This window comes from Aythya marila (assembly GCF_965140915.1).
Source record: "Aythya marila genome assembly, chromosome: 1".
In the NCBI taxonomy this organism is placed as follows: domain Eukaryota; kingdom Metazoa; phylum Chordata; class Aves; order Anseriformes; family Anatidae; genus Aythya; species Aythya marila.
In genome coordinates, this window is record NC_139042.1 from 103098448 (window position 1) to 103119573 (window position 21126).

Below are 21126 nucleotides of genomic sequence, written 5' to 3' on the forward strand. Positions count from 1 at the left end.
CCCGTAACCTGTAGTAAGATACATAAACAGTCATCACAATCCAATGCAAAACTGATAGTGTGAAAGTCACTGAGAAAGAAATATTGCAGTGGCTAGCTGTGACGCTACTATGATTCATATTTCTGATCTCAGTCCAGCTACTAGTGGGCAGGTGTCCACACCACAACACTGACGCAACTGGCACACTCTGTCCCACCTTTGCTGAAAGCCTGTACTAAAAATAAAGAAATAAATGAAAACACAGTTTGGCTTGTTGTCATGAATGAACTAACTCTAGTACAGAAGGAGTGTTATCTACAGGTTAGAGTAAAGGCATTCCCTTGTAGTATGGAGAAGTTTGTGGTGCTTTGCTGCTCTAATCATGTCTATGTAGGTAATGGTCTTCCAATTACAGGGTTGCCAGTCTGATTTGCATGTTCTTGTGGTTGCCTTTGGATAGTGGGAGGAAAGATTTCTATTATTGTTGTTTTATCCCTGGTAAGTCGTTGTACTGTGATGTGTAAGATATCTTTCCCTTTCATTCCAGTCATGAACTCCTTTTATAGTAAGGATGCTGTCTGTGGAGGGTTCTTTATTTTGCACTGTAATGGATATCTCAGGGAGAAAGATTGCTTGAATTTATTGTTCTGTATTAAATAAACATGTATTAAATACATGTGGTGTAATACACCACATGTATTAACTTCTGTAACTGCTTTTGTTTTGTTTCTTAATCACTGCAATAATAATAAAAACGATTTCTGCTTTCCCAGCACCTAAACATTTTATTTCCCACCCATTTTTATTTACAATGAGTCTGTTAAGATATCTCAGGTGTAGAAAGATAAGCCTATATGGAAATGTTTGCCTAATCCTGGTATTATTGTGAGTATATTCAATTTAGAGCTACATTGAACAGATCATTTGAAATGCTCTTTTTGGGTAGATACTGGCTTTTAATGTAATGTGTACCTTTTAGATGATGATGCACCTGAAAACTCCTTCCCTTTGGCATTTCCAGAACTAGATCAGCAGCTGCAGGTAATTTTATTTTATTTTATTTTTTGGACTGCAGTTCTACTTCATATTGACTAGATTTGTTTTGTTAAAAGGCTTTGGATGTTACACTAAGATGAAAGTTTTCAGTGGTGCTTCTCTAACCTATTAATGTTTAATAAGGCTGTGTAAATTTCTATAGCAGAAAACATTGTCTTTTTAAGATCTGCGGAAAAAGTGATTTGATGTTTTTAATCCAATTGCAAGGAAACTACTATTTGAATAATCTCACCTACTCTTATTTTTTTTACAATTCCTTTGCAAAACACAGTATGTACTACTGCACTGCAGTGAAGGGAGTTCTTGTGGTTTTGATGGGAGCAGGAATGAGCCAGGTATTACACTCTTACGCCTACAGGCTGTGCTAAGGTTGGTATGATCAGCTCTCTCTGAAGCATCCCAAGAGAATGCAAAGGTACACAGTGCCATCCTATCTCTAATCTCGGGTAACAAAGGCTGGTCATCAAGACTGGCTTCTCAAAATTACTCTAGTTCATGCTGCACAGCTGGCAACCCTAGCGTGCTGCCCTAGCAGAGGCCTGCAGACAGTACTGGAGAATGGAGGTGAAGCCTTTTGTGACCACTCTGACTTGTGATGGCAGTGTAGCACAGCAGAGCCCTGATACGCTGGGTGATCCAGCGGCAAGTTGATGGCAAGTCCATGGTTGTCCAGGCACAGAGCCAGTTCTGTATCCAGGGATTATTTCCCTTTCCTCTGTGGCGGTTCTGGAGTGTTTGTTGGCCTTTGTAAGCTACTTCAGATCATCTGTTTCCCAGGAGCATTTAGACTTCCTCTGATATTTCAATATGAAGGCAGTTGTTTCCTGAGTGTAAACTGAGAAAGGCATTAGCGGCCGTGGTGTCCAATGATGTCATCCTTCCTGTCCCCATCAGCGAGTGAGACAGCTCTGGAGGGCTGCTGACTTAATGGGCTTCACTTTCTCTCCTGCTGTTCTCATCAAAAGGATGGCTGAGGAGGGAATGGAGGATGGCAGAGACTCCACTTGCTCTGTCCCTGTAATCCTGAGAACAGAGGCAGGATCCATAGGCATAGCTAGGAAGGATTAAAGCAATTAATAGCAACTTAAGATCAGGGCTGAAAAGAGCAGGGCAATATGCTGGCCTGTTTATTCCACTGCTCTTCCAGTGCAGCAGATAGGACTGATGTTTTCTTCCCTCAGAAGGATTCCATTTGAGAAAAGCAATATTGTTTTGTGGCAGAAGCACTGAAGTGAATGAATGTCAGTAACCTGCTGTCTTTTACCAACTCTGTCAGTGACACACTGTGATCTGGGAGAAGTTGCCTCATCCCTCTGTTGATCTGTAAAATGAGGTTAATATTTTTTACCTTCCTTTTTAAAGAGCATTGAGACCAGTGAGTAAAGACTGTTCTAAAAGAGCGAAGTATGATTATCATTACTGTTGGTGCATAAAAACAAGATTGCTAGTGTTAGATGTAGGTACTTTACAGGCTGGGTGATGATTTTTTGTTAAGACTTATGACCCATTTCTGGAACATATAATGTGCTCTAAGCTTGTAATTTTGTGATAGATTGAAATTGCTCCTCTGGAAGCATTCAAATCTGTTGGATAAATAATAGGCCTTCAGTAAAAGTTTTCTAAGTAAGCACTAGAGCAGCTGCACAAAGTACACCCTCTTGGCCTGTTAAGTACCTAACATTTACTTTTTTTTCAAGAGAACCTTCCTTTACTTTTATCATCTCAGGATGACAACAAATTCAAAGAAGCAATCAAAGGCTTTGATTCAGGTAATGCTCTTCTTATTATCCTTCCAAAACTTCTTGGTGATATTGAGGTAGTTCAAAGGATAACTTATGTGGATTATCTGACTCAAGCTCTTGAAAGTATAAAGTCAGTGGTGCTGCTTCATCCTTTAGCTTTTCAAGCTCACGTGCATATTTATATTTAGACGTCTTTATGCTCAACTAGGGACAGTTAAGTCAGCATGGGGCTCTCAGCTTGTGTAGAGGTAACAGTGCATTTAGCTGTAACAAGGAATACTTGAATTTCCTTGCTTTCATCAATCTGGATCACGGCTTAAAGTTATACACATTTAATGTAACTATATTGTGTTTAAACTGCTTTAAAGCTTTGAACTAATTGTAACTCTAATAAAGTTATAATTTAACTAGTTACAATTTCTTATTAATTACAATTTTAAATTACTGTAATCCAAATTAGTAAGGGTGTGTTGGCCCTGTATGGTATGTGGTTGCAATTTATGTTAATGTATCCATACCGGCTTTGAAACAGGTAGCTCCCATATTTCAGAAGCAAGCTACAACAACATGGATTTCACCAGGACCTGCAGAAGTATTGAATGGTGGTGCTCCTTGTCATTCCATCCAAGCTTTTCTGTATCCCAGAGTTAGCTAGTATAAAGCAGCATGAGGTGTCATGTAAGCAAACCCTCTAATCAACTGCGGCATAGCAGCCTGAAATACTTGAATTTGTAAGAATGGTGGTAAATATTTCCATAATAAAAACATCACATCTACAGCCAGCCACAAGATTTTCATCACCATGACATAAATACAGTCAAAAGCATCAGTGTTTTATTTAAAGAAACAAACTAAAAATGCAAGGTAGATGTCTAAAGAGTCACTTAAAAGAAACCAAATCAGGTAACAACTAACTTTTTACATTTGAAAAATAGCAAGATTTTGAAACCTGTAAAAGAAGAGCCGAAGTTAGCTGATCTTCAGGTTGGATTTTGAAAGCAGTTTGAAAGATATGTACGTTCACTAAGCCACTTGGAGAATCAGTGCCTTAGTATTTTATGCATGCAGGCAGCAGACCACAGCCTGAGTACCAAGCAATTTGCACCTCTGTTTTGGGCTTCAAGCCCTTGTCCTTCTATGTTAGGCCCTGGCAGACAACTTGGCTGTTTGAGCAGAATTACCTTGTGTTCCCAGTTTTCCTCCCACAATCCTACCATACCTCCTCTCCGGGCACTGGTGTCCGATGGCAAGGCAAAGTTCAGTGCAGCCGCCCCCTGGCAGGGTTATAGAGCCTGCTGTCCAAGCACCAGTGCCAGCTTTGCAGAGGTAGAGGTAGGATTGGCTGGAGAAAAGGTATTTCTAGGAGGCTAACTGCAAATACTTAATGCTCTATAAGCACTCTTACTAGAGGACAAACCTAGCTGAAAGTCAGAGCTGCTTTCTGAAGAATAACAGTGATCTGCCTAGTGTTCCTAGGTACGTTCAGACCAAAAATGTTGTCTTGTCCAACTACCTTTTTGAGTGTTACATTTTCCACTAATAGGAAGAAGTTCCACGGAGTAATTTGTAAGAAAAATCTCTAACATGAAAGTTTTGTTCTTGTTTTTTTTTTAAGCCTTAAAAAAAGTATTGTGTATGTACTGTATAGACACCTACCTTTCCTTTATAGTTTGTTTCTTTAAATAAGATACTGATGCTTTTGAATGTATTTATGGCATGATCAACCAGACACAAAAGCCCTGTCAATGAAAACAGAGGAGTTCAATCTACATACAGAAAAAGTCTGTTCTCTTTTCAACCTTTATTACTTATATATAAAATACATAAAATAAATAAAACGAGGTTGCTGAGATGCTCAAATGAAACAAAGCTTGTATTAATAAGTTCTTAATTTTTGTTTCTTTTATTTGCAGTATTGCAATTTATTATATTTCCACTGAAGAGCAACAGTTTGCCTATGTGGGCTTCAGTGTCATGTTCACCCCCATGCTTATGCAAGCAATGTAGTGGTAGTAAAGTGAGGATAGGCTCCTACATTTGTCAGTTTGCCATTGGGAAAAGCTAACCTTTACCTAGTGTCAAAGTTGGACCAGGCCTTGGAAGGTGCTTCCTTGATTAGCTGCATAGTGGTGGTGGCCTCTGACAGGCATTCTGCTAGTAGTTATTGTCTATATTTAGATACATACATCAGCATCTAAGACCTTGTTGTTTAAGTCACTGAATATAGATGAAGGTGCCTAGCGTTAAGTACCCCCATCTAAGCCCTGTATGCCATCTGTCCTGCTCCAGCATTTCCTGTGATTTGCTAAGTTCTCCAAGAAAGTCTTTACCCCAGCTAGGAGTATGGGATAGGAAAGAACATGTCACGTACAGGCACACAGGGTGCTCTGTAATTCTTTATCCTCTTTTCATGAAATCATGAGCTTGAGAGAGGCATTTATATTGTGTTTTATATTATGAATCTCCTGACATTGATGGAGTTGGATGACTGTAAAATTGATGCAGCGACTCCAACCGTTTATAATAGCTTGTTAAGTCAAGGGAAGTTTTTCATGCTTTAGTGGGAAACGTCTATACAAAAGAAACAATGAAAATATTACAAAAGGGACAGGTTTTTATGTGACACGGGCATTTAGCAGAAGCTTCATTTACTCTGCAACTTGAACAGTGCAACTATTGCTTCTGGTGACTGACAAGACTGTTGGTAGACACATACAAATTATTTTACAAAGTTAAAAAAAATATCCAATGTTGTTAAAAAGTATGGTCAGTATTAAATTTCAGGAGATTTCCTAGAGTACCTTGGTACTCTATAATTAGATTTGACTGCCTATGAACTTGCTAAGTCTCCCGTAATGCTGCTGTGATAACTACGATCTTAGATTATGTAAGACAGATATTGACAAAGTCAGGCATCATACTGAGGTGGGAAAAGGATGGAAAATCTCTCAGGCAAGGAGAGTAAAACTCTCAGCAATGTGCAGCTATCACTTTTGCTTGGTATAATGTGGTTCCTTCCATCATGGAAGAGTGTACAGGCCATGTAATGAGCATGGACCACATGGAAAACAGTGTCAGTGGAGTTTCTGTTTTTCCAGAATGTTTTAGCTGGGTTTGGTTTACCAAATCCACAAAAAGTGGTCAACTATTCTACACATGGGCTAGAGATTGTCTTCTAGATGAGTCCATGTGCTCAGCTAGCAAAAATGCAGGGCACATTTTTTTTCTTTAAACTTTGAACTTTTCAGAAACAGGTTTTGATGTTTTTTTTTTTTGTTTTTTTTTTTTTTTTTTTTTTTCAAAGTGCCTAGAACCAAAAAGTAAAAGCAAACAAAAATAAATAAACTCTTCAAAAGTTTTTTCAGCGCTGGGGTGACACTATTGACTACACAAAAGTTACTGTTGGCTGTGAATTTCTGTGGATGTGGAATGCTAATATTCATATGGCATGGCAAAATATACTTTGTCAAGTGAGTAAAGCAAGAAAAAAAAAAAAAAAAAAAACAGTAAAATGAAAATTGTCTTTTTGTGATCCCCAGCAAAGACTGTAGTTAGAACAGCTCCTTCAACCTGTCCTAAACAAGCAGAAATCTCTTTCTACATGAACAAGCTCTTTCTTCATGAACTGCCTCTGCATACCATCTTTCAACATCTTTCATATCTGGATTTGAAATTAAAATCTAAATAGACAGTGCAGATGTCCTGTACAGATGTACATACATACGTGAAGTAACAGAATAGCCTATAACAGGATCTCTTAGTGTATACTTGCTGGAGTCTGTAGAAAGCTTGTCAAGGTCACAGTGAGTTGTTTCACAAAATACTAGGAAAATACTAGGACCTTGTTGAAAGCTAGGGATAGCAGGATAGACACTAGGTTCATTGAAAGCTATGGCTTTTATATTAGACTTGTGAACAGGATCAGAGATGCTGCGTGCGCATTTTTTTTGCCAGTGGAGGAAAATGAGGGTGGATGACACTGAAGCCTGAAATAAGCAGGATTAAAAGTAGCAACTGCTACCATTAAATATATCTTTCTTTGGCAGGGTCTTTTTTTTGCTTATATAGCAGGTATGCTTTTATATATATTAATCACAGATGGACAAGATACTTCATGAAGTAACCAGCTCAGGCTGTACAAAGGAGAAATTATAGTATGGCTTCGGATTCTGAATGAAAGAAAATACATACTGTAAACTGAACTTTATTAAGGCCTATTGTGATTTGTCACCTATGGAAACTAGTGAACTCTTACCGAAAAAGAGCACATAGACTTCATGGATGTGCTTTCTACTGGGAATTGCAGTGCCTCTCTGCTGCAGGCGAGTTACCAGAAGACTGCTGTCAGGGTAGTGACTGAAATGGTTCATGTGGCTTCTCACAGGTGTCCAAAAAAAGGCCTGCCAGGTGGAACGGGCAGCAAAGGAAGACTGCTGGGATAAAATAAGAAAAGGAAGCTTAATTTGGGAGGGATTAGAGGGATGCAGCTTGGCTGCTTGAGGGCCCTCTATAAGTACATCACAGGGGAAAAGCAGCCCAGATAGGCTGCCAACATTTGAATGAAAGCTAGTGCTGGCATGATAAAAAAAAAAAAAAATAAAAAAATATGTAAACTCCCACAAAACTGAATTGGAAAGGACATAAATAAATAAATGATCTAATCCTTTGTGGGGCTCTGGGCCAGTCTTCTACCTGGGGCAGGGGACTTCAGTATTTCTAAGAACATGACAAGCCCGTGGATTACAGAATTTGCTCCTGATATCAGGGAGCTGGATTCACTGATTTTGTAGGCTCTTCCCAGTCCAGTTTAGATGAGTATGGGCTAGTCCAGTAACTACTACTGTGCTGTTACTGTTTTCTGTGGCAGTGTGTCAACACTGTAAATATCTGCTAATTTGGAGTTACTGAAGTACAAGTAAGCTTGGACTCCTTCTGCATTTTTTTTTCAGGAGTTTGCCCTGCCATCTTCTGAAAATGCTTCTCTTGATGGGAACAGACACATTATTAATTCTCTGTACTCTTGCTTATGTCAAAAAAATATGCCTTTAGACATGGCTAAAATAATTTCCACATGCTTATGAGTTGGCTTACATTTTCTGGTGCAGAGCAAAAAAATGGCTAGACTGTTGGACCTCCCCATGTCTCCTGTGATTATAGTAGAGCTGTTTGTTAAATAATGAATGCATAAGCCTGTGTTTCATGTACTACTGGCCAGAAATTACTCATACAAACTCTTGGCACTATCTCCGAAACCATTCTTAGAAATGTCAGTTTTACAAAGTGCAAACCAAAATATCCAGATGACAAAAACATAATCAAATGTACATTTTTACAGTAATTTTTATGTTCTGGCTTAACTTTTATGCATTAAATAGGTAGCTTTTCACAATTAAAAAAGTTTTTGATTTAGTGCTTAATAGCATCCATCAAGATTGAAATAGAATAGTATAAGTGGAATACTAATAAACTGATGGTTTATTTTGTTGTCAGTTTATTTTGAGTGATAAAATATCAATATAAGAAAAAATGATGCTGAAGAGAAAACAATGGTAGGAAGGGGTTTGAAAGTCAGCAACTGGTTCTAAGTGGGAATTAGATACTAAGTCTCAGCATGACTAGATAATTTTTAGCTCTCTAAATATATCTTTTGAGTGGGAAGTTGGAATATAGAAGCTGAATGCTGCTTTAATTTTTAAACTGGTTTCAACCAGCTAGATTTGCGGAAACTAAGTTGGAAGCAAAAGCAAGTTTTTTTTATAGAAATATCAGTGTTTGGGGACTTTCCCCCTGGGAACTGTTTAAAATTGTTTTATTATGATGCATTTGTTGTTTGCTGATCTCTGGTAGATACCAGAGATGCTACTTTGGCTCACCCTTGCATTCTTGGATTAGAGCACTGAGACTTCTATATTCTGTCTTGTTAAATTTGTGCTTATTATTTAGGTGACTATATGAATGGTGCTATTGCTCATCCACATCGAAATGCAATTAAAAGCCCAGATTCATCAAGTAATGGACTGCACTTTCCCTGGGGTCCCAAATTCTCTGAGCTCAGAACTGTGTCATGAAACAATTCTGCTACAGCATTTTTTACATTTTTAACATGGAAAAGGAGTATCCGTTTTAAAATTTCAATGAGGAACTGCATACCATCTACAAATACTTGCAGAGGTCCATACATTAGTCACATCTATGTGCTAGTGTACATCTGAAGCCAGCTTACCCTGCCCCTAGGATAAAAACATTTTTAATCTTTGTCTGTGAATATGCTAGATAAAATCTAAATTTCCAGTGCAGCTAAAACAAAAGATTAGAAGATCATAAATAGGAAATGTCTGAAGACTTGTGCTTTTATTTTTCTAACAATGCAATCGAAGGAATATTATGCTACAAATAAGAGTCAAAGTAGGAAAACAAGCAATAAAAATCTACTTACATTGTGAAAAGCAATTGTATTTCTTTAACTGGACAGTAAAGGAACTATTTTAAGTGCTTCCTTTTGCTTCAAACAGGTGGCTGAAGCATGCTATTTGGAGTTCATTTACAGTCAATTGATTCATGGCTAATAACTTAAAAATACTACACTTCCTGTAAGTGTTATGGTCAAAATGTGACAGTCAAGCCTGAGGCCCAAATTAAGTTGTATACTTTTTAAGGAAGAAAAAGCATTGACATTTAACCACACTGTATTTTCAAGATTTTAGTTGAAAATCATATGAGGAGTCCCAGGTTAGAGTGGTTTTATTTGCCATACTTATTAACTCCAGTGTGCAGTGGGGAAAAAGAAAAAAAAAAAAGTATAATAATGTAGGTATTCAGGTTAGGAGGCTTTTACCATCACTGTGTCTTTTTAATCTGTATTTCTTCTTTATTTTTTCTTTTTAAATGCTGTTACCTTCTACTCTCAATCTCACATGCACCTCTCATGGAAATTCAAAACATTTTGCAAATATAACTGGTATTACTCTCATAACATTTCTACCAAGTATATCCCCTTCTTCTACATGAAGTAGTGATGCAGAGAAACTGGATGCAATCTTGAGCAAACTACTTAGAGACTGAAGCATTGCTGGGTTACAAAACACTGTGAAATCTTGGCTTCACCAGAGTGAGCAGTGAAACTCCTATGGAGTCCAGCATAATCAGACCTGGTGTCTCAATTCATGGTCCTGTCCATTTTAGTGATAAGCTGGAGGAAGCCTTGAATCTGTGAAAGAGTATTTAGTCAATAGCTTTCCATATATTTTCTCCTAAAGTTGCAGAATGGGAGAACACTCAAATTACCCTTCTGTTCAGTGCTGTAGTCTCTGCAGTGAAAACATGCTCATGTATTTTGCAGGTATGAACAATGTGTCGACTTTAGCATTCCTATATCTCTATAGCTGAAAAAAGGGGAGGTAAGGGAGAAATCTTTCTTTGAACAATCTTTAGTGATACTTTGCAAAGTTGTAAAGGAAAGTTCTGAAAATCATAACAAGATTTGAAGGCTTATGCATGTTCTTATGCAGAAAAGTGTTTTTTTCCCTTCTGTGAAAGGCTATCACTAGGGGTATTTTAAACACTGCAGCTAGGGCCAAAAACTTTTTCTCAAAGTACTCTCACAGGGATGAAAATAAGGGTTGTATCTTCCAAAATAAAAAAAACCCTATGTGTTTATTTTGAATATTTAATTCAAAAGCAGTATACATATATATGTTGTTTTTTTTTTTTCTTCCTCTGTTCATAAAGCCTCTGCCTCCTTGTCATGACTCTACAGAATCTATGCAGGTGTACAAACAGCACTGCAAAATAGCAGAAGAGTACCATGAGGTGAAGAAAGAAATTGCTTTACTGGAAGAAAGAAAGTGAGTAACTTCCACAAAGTATTTACTGCTGTATATTCTCCTTGTAAAATCCTGTTCTAAGCATGCGGGTTTTAGATAATATTTTGTGACCTTATTCCTCTGCCCAGCAGTCACTGTACAGCACAACAGTTAGGGCCTTGGTCCTTAGGATCAACTGGGAACACAGAGGACACAGAGCTGTCATAGCTCTGGGCCCTCAGTTTTACAGATGTCTCTTAAAACCTTCACTGACAGTATTAGGACTCTTTATCACATAACAGTATGGTTCATCTGGTACAAGTCCCCTTTAGAGTTTTAGGGATTTTTTTTTTTCAGTGTAACTTTATATGTTTTATTGAAAAGCTTAATGAATCCTCAGTTTGGTGTAGGTAACTTGACAATATTAGTAAACTTTTTCTATGCATCATTGTTATGTACACTCACATTTTAGTTGTTCATATCCAAAGTGCCTAAGCTGGACATAGGCTTTTATATATATATATATATTATATATATATATTTTTTTTTAATTTTTATCTATTATCTATATTCACATCCCTGTCATTTTCACATGACTATTTAATGGCAAAGTGCTTTCTGTGATTATTTCCACAAGAAACCTGACAAAGGAATTTTGAGAGAGGAAAGAAGGTGAGCAGTGAAAGCTTCTACCAGACAACCAACCCCAAGCAATAACAGTTACTGCTAAATTTCTCCTGCAAATGCTTTTTTATTTTTATATTCACATTGAGGGTGACTTCAAGAAGTGTTGCATTACTCAGGAAGAATTACCTCAGTGTGGATCTCGGAGGCTTCTTGGGAAAACAAAGACACAATCATTCTTCCAAATGCCGCATGAAGTTTCTGTGATTGGTGTAGCATATGGTGAAAGAAGGAATATAGCTCGTAACTATGTATGGAAGAGAAACAATCTATGGAAGAGAGACACTCAGACACTATTTGAATGCATTTTTATATATCTATACAATTTGTGGTACTAGCCGAATTAGAAATATTTTGCTTCTTCAGAACAGCACATACATGCAAAAAATTGTTTATCTGAACTCAAAAACTATCCTAACTTCTAAGACCAGAAGTCAGCCTTTCAGCAGTGTCATTCTGGATGAATTAAGGGGCTTCAAGCTGGCATTTTCCTTCGTTCCACTAGTGAATGTCAACAGTAGAATAATGTGAGGCAGTTTCCACTATTTCTACCTTTGCTAAACCTGTTTTGTGGACAGAAGATTTAATTCCCCAGTAAATATGTTAATGCAACAGCAGCTGAATAAGGCAACAAATAGAATTCTATTATTGTCCTTTGTTATGTGCCTCCTGGTTACATATTTGTGGCTTAGATGTTCATGTGCTGTGTAGCTGTGAAGTGCTTAGACATGAAAGGTGTCCGTGCAGCACCTTTCATGACCTCCCAGATCCTTTAATCAGAAGAAGTAATCCTACAAGCACTAGAATTGAAGATGCTTAATTTCCTACAGATTGGTGCATTGTGATTATTTGATTTTGAGGTTTAAAAAGCTGCAACTGCCAACGGAAGCTTATTTTTCCAGGGAATTATTTATGAAGTCCCTCCCTTCAGGTAGATTCTCTATTGTGTAGTGTTTTGGAGGAGGGCTTATCATACTGCCTTCCTCCTTTGGGTTGTCTGTCTTTTCTGTAGCATTAGGGGGTAGGGGAGTTTGTTTGTTTGTTTGTTTGTTTTAAACCTTCCAGAAACTGGGACTTCTTTGTCCTGTAAAATTTGGTTGAAATCAGAAAGTGGATTAGAAATTTACTAGGACATATGGACCTCTACACACATGTAAGCATATATGACCTAAATAAATTTATCTTGATTTTTGTATAAAACTAGGTAGAAAGGAGGTACAAGTGTGGAGGTGTAGAAGTAAGCAAAACATAAATGAGGTTTTTGGTCTAGCAATCATTTATTTATATCTAAAAACATTATCAACAGTAACAGTTTGAAAGTTAAAGGAAGTTTATAGGATAGCATATGTTGAATTAAAGAGGTGAAGAGTAGATCATGACATCTGGGGTGACACACATATTGACTATTCCTCTCAAGAAAAATGATTCGTCTTTTCTATAAGAAATGTGGTGTGGTGCACAGCTTTTAGACTCAAAAGCAGTTATAATCCAACTGAAAATATGGAGTTGTCTGCAGCTTTCAGAAATTTGAGCAGATTAGGAACTGTTACAGGTGTCTTGATCTTCTACATCTGAATTTAACTGTATGGAAATGCAGATTCACAATTGTCTAATACATCTGCTCTCTGTTACTATTGTCCATTTCTTTTAAATATTAATTTGATAAAATGGACAGAAGTAGAGTTTTATGCTTTTTAATGTGAACAAGTAATTTGTGCAGTGTTCTTTGACTTACATTTTTACTGAAGACAACAAGACACTAGCCCTGCCAGTGTTTTGAACTTCACCATAAGTCAACTCACCTGTGAAAGTCCAATGTCAAGTCCTACCTGGCAGTGGTACACAGAATACTGAAGATGATGATTATCAGGAACAAAGCAGAAAATGGACTAAAAATTGACTAAAAATGGAGAAAAATTTGGTAGCTAGGAGAAAGAAATTATTTTAAGTTAACCTGAAATAAATATCTATAGAAGTATTGCACATATTTAGTAAAACAAACAAGAGAAAATACATTATTATTTTTTTCCAACCTGCAAAGTTCAATTTAACCTATTATATATGAAATAATACACACAGGTGTATTTCTAAAGGAGGTGTATTTAAGAACTAGAAAGGTGAATAACATTGTTTTAAAATAGTCAAAAAATATTTACTCTTTTTAAACTTTTCAAAGGTTTTCAGTTCTTAGTTCTTCTTGTCTCACACTGTGGTGTGTGAATGATGTATGGCTGGAGTATGGAAAATCAGTGGTGTGAAATCACAGAGCTTGCTTTTCTTCAGAGCAAGAACAGAGCTTATTTGCCCCTTTCTGTTGTGTGCAATGCAGCTTGCAAGAGAGTGTACTAGGTTGACTGGGAGGGAAGATAACTATTTTACATGGAAATAGGAAACGTAAAAGAGCAGGGGAGGTTGTATGTTCATAAAAGGGAAACTCATGGGGCAAAGTAAATGAGAAGGGAAAAAAGTTAGGAAAAAGACAAATAAAAGGAAGCAAGAAATTGAAGGAATTTAAGAGAACATCGTGTAGATTTTTATTTATTTATTTTTTGCTAATATAAATCATCATAACTCTGGTTGCAGTCTTCACTCAAACTCTTCCCAGTTATGCCATTTATGCCAGCAATATGTATTAGAAGGGACAAAATCACTCTGGAATGGGAGACATGATCGAAAAGAAAGAAACGGGTGTGGGAGCGAGAACACACTACATTTAGGTCACAGAATGTTATTTAATTTATGTTCCAGAAACACACATGTATTTCCATAACAGATGTTTTTGGGTATCTAAGTTTGGGTGAAAGGGATGGGATGGCTGGTTATTTTGAGCACTTGTTATATTGCTATTACTAGATAATGACCCTGGATTATGTAGTTAAATATTAGGGTTGCCATGGTTGCTAGCTATATCTTATATTCTTAGCTCTGGCTGGTTTTCTCTTTTTCCTCCCCCAGACAATTCTAATATAACTCTCCAGAAAATATCACTTGACCACCACCTGGTTTAGGATTGCTCTTTTTCTTTGCAATGGAGATGATTGCTTTTCCTTCCTTCACATGTGTTGCAGTAGACATGCAGTGGAGATGTCCACTTAATTTTGTGGGATATGCTTTAGAATGCTTTTATGACTCAAGGAGTTTTTCTAAGGTCTCAAGCCCAAGGTTCCTCCAGGCACACTTTCTGGAGAGTACCTACACTGTTGAGACAAGTAGTCTTCAGGCTTGCAGGTACTGCAGAAAAAGATTGGTCTAAGACATAAAGGCAACCTTTTATATGACTAATTTTTCCATTCTAGACCTGATTTTTCATCAACTCAAACACATACAAAATACCTGTTAACTCGCCAAATCAGTAGAAATGTCTTCTCAAATACAAAGAGAAACCTCATCATGCCCTGCTGTAGTAATGAATACTTACATACCTTTATGTGCTGGCAGCATCTGAGGAATGGTTTTATTTACATTAAAATAGGCTATCTCCATTTTAAGAAATTAGTTACCAGACTTTGAACACACAAGGGCAGTCTCCTCAGTCAGCAGTTACCTGACGGGAATCTCCTGATTCCTCCTGACATGAAAGTCAAATACGGGAAGAGTAAATGACCTTATGGCCACCAGAACACAGACACGTCAGCTAGGAAGAAGTGTGTAGTACCACAGGTTCATAATCATGAATATGTTGCTCACAACCAGGTGAAGACAAAGGCAGCTCTTTGCACTGTGGAAGCTGTTTGCCTTGAGTCCAGTTCATCTCCAAATAGAGTTATCTGGAATTCTGGAATTAAGTATATTTGTCTTACCTGACACTTTTCTTGGTATTTATTTTTTGTTGCTGTTTTTTTTTTTTTTTTTTCTTTTTTTTTCTTTTTTTTTTCTCGTGGTCTGGTCTGGCTTGTGGTTTATTCGTTTTTGATGCAAATCACACTGGTCTTCCCTTCTCACCCCAGCCCCTCCCCCAAAAAGAACACTTAAAGTGCACGTTACAGATTGTCTCACAGCTTCAAGTACCCCAGCACCATTTTAGAAAATACCTTATCAATGCTGTTAATATTTAAACACAGGGTAACCATTAACAGCAAGCACAGATTACACAATGCTAGATCTATTTATTAGGCATCCATAACAAAGACTAGATGGTGCAAGAGTTTAGTATGATGTTCTTTAACCTCTGAGAGCTAAGTTCAAATCCTGGATTAGATCAGAAGCAAATGTTAGTTACTGTCCTCATCCTTTTGTGAGCTTCGTAAACCACACCATTCATAACATTTAGCAATTCCCTGGTACTCTAATTTTAGATCTCTGTGGCAGGCTGGCAGTATTTGCCTGAAACATCACCCTACCCTGTAAACAGGTGTTGATCCTGATGGGAAGGGAATAAGTAGGTTCTGCTGACTCAGAACAGGGCAATTTTACTACCTCAGTGCAAGGAAACTGCATTCTGGGAGGGAGGTCCTAGAGAGTAGACTGCAGAAATGAGGATACTTTGATCTTAGCTCTTGTTTGCTTTCTTTAACAGCAAAACTTAATCCCAGGAAGAAATAAGAAAAAAAAAGAAGCCACCTGCACTGCTTTAGGTTTATTAGAGGGCAGCATGAAAACCATGCTTGCACATAGCCTCATCTTATCAAATCAGGAATGACATTCATTACTAGAGCTGTCTGAGTTTGCACGCTGTCTGCCTGGCTCAAGTCCAAGTAGAGTAGACAGTACCTTTCTCCCACAAGTACTAAAATTCCTCATGGCAAAGGTTTACCTGCTCTTAAGATGCTGATTGCTTATTAGTGTGTTCACTGCACCTCCCGTTAAGAACTTTGTAAAGTGTAAGAAAAGTAAGAATTATTACAAATAAATGTGTTTGGAAGACTTAGTCAACAGCCTGTAGTTTGGAAAAGTTTCATATCATCCATCCATCCATCCAACATTGTACCAGTAGAACAATAGCAGAGAAATACTGCTGAAGCTCTCTTTTGGTCCTAAGAGACAAAAACCATCTAGACGAAGCCCAAAGGGCTGAACTTGATTGAGGCTGTTAGACTAGTAAAATCTCACTGTCCTTAAATATGTTTCTTACTCTCTAAAGCGTACTTGCAATTAGTCCTTTGTGGTTGATAGTCACATTAATAGGAGCTGGAATATCACATTTTCTAGCATGATTAGTTCATCTTGGCCAATATGAAAACTCTTTGATCTAGCATGGTCTAAGCAAAGAGAAATGAATCTGGCTTGCTGCTTTAAAAAAAATAATAAAGCTGTATTGTGCCAAATGTTAACAGAATTCTGCTGAAGAAAAATAGACCCTTAACATTTTTTCTTGCAGAGCTAATCAGATATATTTTATATCTGGTGAAAACAAACAGAAGAGACTTTGCTACAGTATAGCTGATGTGCATTACACCAGTGACATAAAACAAAGCTAACATTTAGCTACAGGAGGTCTTCGATATACTACAACTTTCGGATGATTTAAATTGCTGTAATGGCTGCTAACTGTTCCCTATTTCTTTTTTATATGAGAAGCACAGCTGGAAGAAATGAGTGTGCCAGGGGTCTTTTGTGACTCCTTGAACTGCAGTAACTGTGACTGCAGTCAGCTAAGCCATGGGTAAACTTTGCTATCTCTGAAAACTGAAGATTAGACTAATCTTAAAAGAAGACCAGATAGGAGAACTCTTATTTCAAAACCCAGGTGCTTTAAGTTACGCTGCTGGAAGTGGTAATTTTACAGGTACATGTAATGCGAGTGCTCAATTTGAAATATTATCCTTTTGGGAGTACTCTGACCTGCGGAGACAGAATTCCTTTTCTGTAAGAATTTCCTGTATGAAAGCACTGGTCCAGCTTGCCAGGGGGCTCCTGCAAAGAGTGCAGGAACAAGCTACCCACTTTGAAGGCATTACATCTTCCCACAGATGATCTACCAGCATTATTTTGACATGACTGAGAAGTAAAGTCACAGGGCTACAAACAGTTAAAAGATTAACTAATCTCCAAGATAGAATGATCAAACGAGCTAAGAACCCTTTAGAAGAGGCTTCCTGTAGCAGGGGTGAAGAAATGATTTGACTCAAAGGGAAATAAAGCAAAGACCAGGCTAGTCTGCTGGGTAACTAAGTGGAGAGCGATTAGATACCCCATGAGTTACTCATGCATTCAGTGTGTTTTGTTTTAAGGCCTCTTTTATCTCAGCTCCTGCTGAGGGAATTTCAGCTGATACTCTACAGGGGGCTCCGGCTCCTGGCCAGCCCTGGGAACACAGGGCACTGGGGGACTCGCTCCAGGAAGAAGCAACAGCTTGAATCCTCAAGTGTCTGCTCTTAAAAAGACCAGGAGGGGTCAGGTTTGCAGTTGGATGACTGTACCGCAGCAGAAGGACTAAGAGCTGAGAATAAAAACATTATGGGCACAATATGTAGAATTTGGGTTCATGTGCCTAGCATTTACCAGAATATATATTTTTTTCTTTGTAGAAAAGAAAACAAAACCAGTCATACTTCACAGAACATAATCATAAAGCTGAACAGCTGAACAACAAAAACAAAAACACTTGCTCACTTTCAAATATATTCAGTATTAAGAGAAAAAAAAAAAAAGTTATTCTTCTTCTGCAAGCAAAATTCTAGTGTATGGTCCGAAGGGAAGCTGATTTTCTTCAGTAAGATGCAAGGCCAGCTCTGACTGAAGTTAGAGATACTGACTTGTAGACCATCTGCATTTTGCAGGTTTGGTCACTGAATAACAGACCTGTGAGATTTTGGCAGGTTCATACTTTGAAGGAAGAAGGATGGCTCTAACAGATTAGGTTTCTAGGCCTATTTCACAACAGCTCAGGTAATACTGTATTAACAGCCTGTAGCCCAGCTTTAACCTGACACATGACAATACGTGTTTGCTCACTGTCATTTTTAATCTTTGCGGCTGGTTTGCTTGTTTGTTTGTTCTTGTCAGAAAGGAGCTGATTGCCAGGCTGGAACAAGTGGAAAAAGAAAGCATGGATGCTGCTCAGCTGGCGAAGGAGTACGCGGAACTGACGGAGGAGAACCGAACGCTGAAGCTGGCCCAGACGCAGTGCGTAGAGCAGCTGGAAAAGCTCAGAATACAGTACCAAAAGAGACAGGGATCCTCGTAACTCACAACTGGCTTATGTGAGGCAGTTAATACAGGATTGGCCCTGTGCTGGAAGGAGATTTTAAAATAAAGGTCTGTTTAATATGTTATAATACTTCACTACAGATACAGAGTATGTAGAAGTCTATATTTGATTTAATGCTTGCCAGCCAGTAGCTTAATATAATGGATATTTCATCCATTATATAATGGATATTTTATTTCAAGTAACATAATTGAAGTTAATCTATCCCCATTATATGTTCTGGTAGATCAGGTTTCTTTTCTAAACATATTTCTTCCAATTTAAGAAGATATGGACACACTAGAAAATGATATAAATAGTCTCTGTGTTGGGAATTTGGACCATACTAAGGCATACAGCAGGGACAATGTTAATATATGGAATACATGTATGTTAATTTTAGTTTGGTGAAGATTTTTTTAATTATTTTCCTCATGCCTAAAGTGTTTGGAAGTTATCTTAAAATGGATCTCCTTGTGGGTAAAAACTATACTTTATTATCCCTTGTCAGCTTTACAATGTTGTATAAAATCTGAGGAATTGCACATTAAAATTGAAGTAACCCAATTACTATTTATGAAGTGAGTGTACTGCCAATAATCATTTGCAAGTTATGAAATTGAAAGGAAACAGATGAGATCAGGCTTTCCTTCCTCAGGCATAAAATAGCCTGAGAGTCTTTTTATTGTGTTTTTTGCCATGAGAGAAATGAGAAATTAGTGTATGACTGCTACCGTCATAGCATTAACTGAGAATATGTCACTAAAAGTACCATGAGGGTATTTTGTTCTTATTTCCTGGTTATATTTTGAAACGTAAGTGGCTGTAAGTAGGGACAGGAGTTTGGTGATATACAAATAACCTGGAATTAAAATGTTTGTTTTACTTGCTCTATTTATCCCCGTATTTCCCTAAATCAATTGAAATTCTTTGTTATACTTCCATTTCTATTCATACAGTATTTTTTTCATTAAAAGCATACATAGAAAAGCCATTTTATGTTCTGAATGTTCTTAAACTGCCTTGTATTTTTAATTTTGCTTGACAGATACATCTTTGTGTGGTTGGAATTCAATACAAACTTGATTTCTCGTTAGTATTAAAAGGTCTTAGTAATGGAAAGCTACACACTTAAGATTTCCGCCGTAACTTTAGTTTCAGTTATTACCACTAATGCCTTATAAAAAATGGGATTTCAGGTTAATCCAAACAACTCCTTTGGTGCCAACTTGCTCCCCCAGTTACTCTGGCAGCAGAGGAGACCAAAGAGCGCAACACTGCCTCTTCGCTCCTCTGTGCCCACTCCCTGCGGTGTTCCCCTAGTTTGGGCCTAGTCCGCACTCTGTCTTGTGAGAGCTAGAGAGAGGGGAAAAACAACAACACCATAATGTATAAAAACACTTGGGATGTCAAGCCTGGGAATGCTGGAAAAGCCTTGCTGATGGCAAGCATACCTTGTGTGGACTTCAGAGTTTTGCTTTGAGCACAGCAGGCTGCGGGGTCTGGGATGTAGTCTTCTTGGCTGGATTTATGTGTTTTGAACAACAGGATAATCATTGTCAAAATTATTTTGTGGATTTAGTCACAGATTTCTCTATCTAGCTTTGAAAATGTCAGCTGGTCTGCATAGTGATTTCAGGGAATTCAGTGAAAACTGCACATACAATTATTTCATTAACAAACTGGCTTTGTATGCAGATGGATCAGGCAGCAGAAGGAAGTCATCAGGAAACATTTTTACAGGTGCACAGACACCAAATCTGTGTCATGGTCCAGTTACCAACATGGGTAAATATTGAACTCTTGAAACATCCCAAACTAAATTAATTCAAAGATCTGTATTTAAACTGGATGATGGCTATTTGCAATCAATTTTTCCTCCTACTTTTAGCTATGGCTCAAGTAAAAAATAAATGTTTTGTATCAGTATATTTGCATGCCAGCTTGGGTGCTCATATGCCAGATAGTAGTGACCCAGAGAAACTTACCACATTTTACCACATTTAGGTAAAACTAAAACAAAAGTACCAAGAATGGAAAATCGAAATATCCTATGAAAAAAAATAATAAAGAAAAATGAAAATTGCAGGGAAAATGTTATTTAAAGAGAAGAGAGTATAAAACTAGAATTTTCCAAAAATATACATAGACAAATAAATTAAAGTGCAGAACAGTCAACATAATCCAGAAGATCTTTCAAATATTGCTAGGTGTTATAATGAGTAGAACCGCCTCCTGAGAAGTTACTGCTCTGTTTAGCATTCACATCTTGATTTTATTTTTTATCAAGAGCATAATAAAGATATATATTTTCATATTCAATACATCCCCAATTTTGACATGATGAATTTTTCTCAAGATACTACTTTGAACTCTGTAGCTTTGCTGACCTAATAGCTAAAAGTTAGTTGTTTTTTTTTTTTTAAAGGAAAACTTTTGTTGTCATATTATACTGTATTTTCCAAAAGATAATATGATTTGTGTCCTTCTGTTATTTAAGGAGAGACCTTAGATTACTCTGCTAACTAGGTTCTTTGTAAGTATAGCACTGTAAAAAAGCATTATATACTGTTGTTTCAGAGATGTGTTTATGTCATGTTTCACCCAGGATTGTAGAAGCCACTTTCAGCTTTTGGGTTCAGCTGCCAATGAAACCTCCAGTTTTGTAACATCTGACTGCAGCATGGGACAACTGCAGTCGTGGTCAAACAAACCAGCAGAGCATCTGAAGCTT

The 21126-nt window shown here is 37.4% G+C and overlaps 1 protein-coding gene across 3 annotated transcripts in view; it reads left to right on the top strand.

The window, feature by feature from the left end:
* The window catches only part of MAP3K7CL (MAP3K7 C-terminal like), a 30737-nt gene extending 11351 nt beyond the window's left edge, over positions 1–19386 (top strand). For 2 of the 3 annotated variants that reach the window (XM_082751684.1, XM_082751685.1), the window contains 3 exons: positions 959–1020; positions 10506–10621; positions 18209–19386. In XM_082751684.1, coding sequence (XP_082607810.1) covers positions 959–1020; positions 10506–10621; positions 18209–18389 — 359 coding nt within the window. In that variant the 3' untranslated portion in view covers positions 18390–19386. Of the gene's footprint in view, positions 1–318; positions 370–958; positions 1021–10505; positions 10622–18208 lie in introns of those variants that run through there. The other variant, XM_082751686.1, reaches the window with a different exon arrangement.
* Positions 19387–21126: the final 1740 nt, after the last annotated feature.